Source organism: Vigna unguiculata, chromosome 9 (genome assembly GCF_037176805.1).
Source record: "Vigna unguiculata cultivar grain cowpea cultivar isolate G323 ecotype 2 chromosome 9, ASM3717680v1, whole genome shotgun sequence".
In the NCBI taxonomy this organism is placed as follows: Eukaryota; Viridiplantae; Streptophyta; class Magnoliopsida; order Fabales; family Fabaceae; genus Vigna; species Vigna unguiculata.
In genome coordinates this window covers 37,800,642-37,804,931 of record NC_140800.1, presented here as the reverse complement: position 1 = coordinate 37,804,931, position 4,290 = coordinate 37,800,642, and the positions used below count along the sequence as shown (strand labels likewise).

The 4,290-nt window shown below is 36.1% G+C and overlaps 1 protein-coding gene across 1 annotated transcript; it reads right to left on the bottom strand.

The window, feature by feature from the left end:
- Positions 1–654: 654 nt before the first annotated feature.
- On the bottom strand, positions 655–3,625 carry LOC114164172 (N-lysine methyltransferase). The gene is made up of 6 exons (XM_028048732.2): positions 3,483–3,625; positions 3,216–3,351; positions 3,059–3,132; positions 1,995–2,121; positions 1,614–1,886; positions 655–1,150 (listed from the first exon to the last, which is right to left on the bottom strand). Exons 2-6 carry the CDS (start codon positions 3,333–3,335, stop codon positions 881–883), a joined length of 864 nt encoding a protein of 287 aa, XP_027904533.1. The 5' UTR covers positions 3,336–3,351; positions 3,483–3,625; the 3' UTR covers positions 655–880.
- Positions 3,626–4,290: the final 665 nt, after the last annotated feature.

Genomic DNA, 4,290 nt, shown 5'->3' with positions numbered 1-4,290 from the left:
TCGTTTTTTTTGTATAACAATAATATTTCAACGCAAAACATGTTATTGTGGAAAGTCGAATTCTGAAAACTTTATTCTTTTAGTTCGTTACAAAATAAATGAAAACTAACTTTATTTATTTCTAATTTTTTTTATATTGTGTAATAAAACATTATTTTTCAAGAAAAGGAATTACATGAAAAAATACCAACATTGTAAACAAATGTTAATTGCGAATTAAAAAAAAAAACAATGTTAACTAAAATGATCAGAAAATATCACGGAAGATTACATTTCCAAATCATGGCCGAGGATATTCCGGGTTATTTTACTCTAAATCGCATAACTTACTCTAAAACCTATCTAACAATAAAACAACAAAAGAAATTTGAAATTTTATAAACAAGAAAAGTTTGTTATCTGACTGATATTTTTAAATAACGTTAACCTGTCATTAATTAATAGTTACAACAAAATTATTCAATTTCCGAATTAAAAGAGTTAGTGATAAAACAATGTTTGGCAATGGAAAAAATATCACGAGAGATATTATTGCATACTGTACCGTTGGCATATTCAAACCCGTCTAGCAGCCAAAGTGCGTTTTTGCACGCATTCACAGTTCTGAATGCAGACCAATCGGGACTATAAAAAGCGACTTAAGGAATCACAGAATCAATTAAACAGTTCAAATCACTTCAATAAAAGCAAACACAGGGAAGCACAGGATTATGGACATACAACCAATTAGCATATGGTTCTTTTGTTCAAGACATCAAGAAACCTAAAACACCAATTCCCAAAACCCAGAATACAAGGTCAAATAATATAATAACACATCCCCACTAAAAATTAATTAAAACAAAACAAGACAGTATGAAGATAAGTTAGACCTAATAAATTATACCAAGGCAATGCTGCTCTCACCACCGGGTGGCTTCCGTACGCCACCTAGGTAGTCTCTTGCTTCCACCTTTCCATCAGCAAAGATGTTGCTGCCACTCATCTCTCGTAGTTTAGCCCCACTCAATGATTTCTCAGCAGATGAAGGTGGCACATCACCTTTGAATATGTCATTCCCAGAAAGTTCTGCATATTTCTTGTCATAGATCTTCTTTGCTGTTTTCATTGGTTCCCCAGCAGCGTTGGTTTCGCTTTGATCTCCATCGGCCTGTACACCAACATCACATCACAAGCCACTTATTTAAAGATGCCCAATGATAAATGCTAAACAAAAACATCATTCTATGCACTATGCATGAAGAACATCAGCTCCACTTCCTTGTAAGATCATTGCACAAATGACATGTTTGTCTAAAAAATGTTCAATATAAATATTTTTTTGCCCCACCAAGCATAAGACGTAATCTCCTACACTGAAGGCAAACGGTGGTGAGTTCCCCCCACCAAACCAAGTTTTCTTCGCTCACTAGAGATGGATAAGGAACCCAATCTCTAGCTAAGGGGGAAGAGCGCTTGCCCCACTCATGCCAACCAGAGTTGATTAACAGATGCACTCTTTGCACTTATATGTTATTGAAGTATCTAATTTTTAAATTTCTCGGGAGAGTGATAAAAATATGAAAAATATTCATCCAAATAATTTAAGGTTAGCAACTTAGAGTGGTGCATACATGACGTTCTCCAATGCCTATGCTCCCTTTTAACTCAAGTATGCGAGGAGTTATTGGACTGGGTTTGATTTCTGGTGGTGGAGCAAATATGTCATGACCGCTGAGCTCCTTGCACTTCGCATCAGAAAGTTGCTTTTTCAATATAGAGTCTTCACTTTCCAAAGTTCCACTTAGTTCACGCTGCTTTGCCACCTCAGGCAAGGAAGTTGGTTTTTTTGGAGAAATACTCTCTTCATCACCAAAGGAGATATGGCTGATTCCAGCAGTCACTTGCTTTAATTCAACAGTGAACAATAAAGCTCCAAGTTAGCCAAATTTAATAACTGACACAATATGTAAAAGCATCTGTGTTCTTGCATGTAAACACACATATATAAGTACCTGGTACATACGTACTCCAGTCTTATTTGGGTTCGTACTGCCAGCTTCTGAGGGATCGTCTTCTCCATTGGCTACAAATATTCCACTACCAGTTATCTCCTTCATCTTATACTCCGAACAAGGCTTTCTGGAAATTCCACAACTAGATAATTTCAGGCGCAACACAGCAAAGTTGATCTAGGATTCATAATACTGCCTCCCGTCCTTTTAATAAGGACAGGAAGAAATATGATTAAAAATTTAAATTCATATTCATTTCAATGAAGTCTAGAATCATAATAAAGTAGGTACAAGAAAATAAAGAACACATAAATATAAGAAGAGGTAAGCAATGTTCTGTATTATACTTCTCAATTTCCAGGCAATCTCCAAGACTGGAACAAAGAAAGAGAAAGAGGGATAAAAAAAATAGACGAATATTGGAACTTTCAGTGATATGACCCGTTTCCACAAAAAGATTAATAATGGTAGCTCACAAAGTGAGTGAGGGATTAGAACACAGAATATGAATGTGCTGGAGTCGTGGGTTTTCCAGGGATAAGAGTGAAGAGTGAGAATGAACACATCTTGAATTTAATTTCTCGTCACTATTTAAAACCAGCCTGATGTTGTACATGTGACTTCCCCACACTAATGGTAGAAAATATATGAAGCCAAGCTGAACCCCAAACTAGCTCAAATCATCAGTTCATTTTCCAAAACAGAGAACAAGACGTGGTGAAAATCAGGAAGGAGCAAGAAAGCAAGGTTAAAAGATAGATCCGATCATCCAAATCCAACAAAATCAGTCAATCTCATTCGCCCCTTTTTCAAACAGCCGCTTCAATTAAGGGGTCAATAAGTAAAATAAGGAGATACTCCATAGAAAGATTGGGACCAAAAACAGAAACAAATTATTGATCATACATCAATGACAGAAACAAAGGGTAAAAATATACAAATTGTGTATATCTTGGAGAAAAAAGAAACAGCCCCTTTTGAAATTTCAAAACAAGACCAAACGGGTTAAAAAGTTTTAATAATAAAAAAAACTGATGAGAGAGAGAGAATGGACTAGATCTCACCGTTTGTTTAAGCTCTCGACTTCCTCATCGGTGACCTGACCCCCAAATACGACCTTCCTGATCCCATCGGACGGCTGAAATTCCCCGATAGAAGATAAATAAATAAAGAAGTTTTAAAAGAAGCGAAAGAAGAAAGAAAGAAAGAAAGAGAGTATACCTGGTGAGAACGAGAGGCGGAGGAAGGAGGAGGTGGGGAATCAGAAATAGGAGTTTCCGACCAAGTAAGCAGATCTGCTGTTGAAGTGTGTGGCTTCCTCACCGGAGTGCTTCTCTCCATATTGCTGACTAATGCCCTGCTCGACCAATTAATCAAACCTTATTAGCTATCACTCATTCCTCGCTCCCTCCCACTCCGGTCTACAAAATCTCCCAATAAAACAAAACACAAAAAATGACAACATAAAAATGGAAGGGGGGACCGTGCCTGTTCCTGGGTGCCCGAGGTCGTTATGTCAATCTTCAGCCAACAAATGACGACGATGACCTCCCGATCTCCAAGATTCTTTTTGTTTGCTCAATGGTAGAGAGGAACACACCAGAAAGTGAATTTATTTATATATATATATATATATATATATATATATATATATATATATATATATATATATAAGGGCAGGTAATCTTAATGGGTAGAAAAAGAGACTGGTGTGTAGAGTAGTACAAACAAAGTAGAAGCTACTCCTCTTCTGTTTCAAAACAAAGCAAACGCCAACCACGCACACAGACAAACACTTTCTTATATAACCCTTCCGTTATCTTTCTTTCAATTTTTTTTTTTTCAAATTATGTTGTTAATTACTGTTTACTCTCTCTCTCCTTATTTTTGAATCTCAAACAACCCTTGTACATTTGTATTTTGTAACTAGGGACTGTAAGCATGTGCGCCGCATGTACCGCCACATGTCGGTTGTTACAAGGGAGCACAGTAATATTACTTCTTTGCCCTTAACCCAAATGCTACCCCTTTTTTTTCTTTCGTTTCCCTTCTTTAGCAAATCACCCACCCACTTTGTGATGATGATGATGAACTCGATCGATCTTACCTTTTTTTTTTTAATTTCCTACTAAATTTAGTCAAAGATTAACCACATAAGCCAACAGATATGAAAAGCATTGATGTAAAAGGGAAATAATATAACATTTGTGAACTTTGATTTACCAAAAGATCATGTCATAAACATGAACTTTTGCTATAAAAGAAATAGAAGTGAAAATTAATCAACTTTATTCCA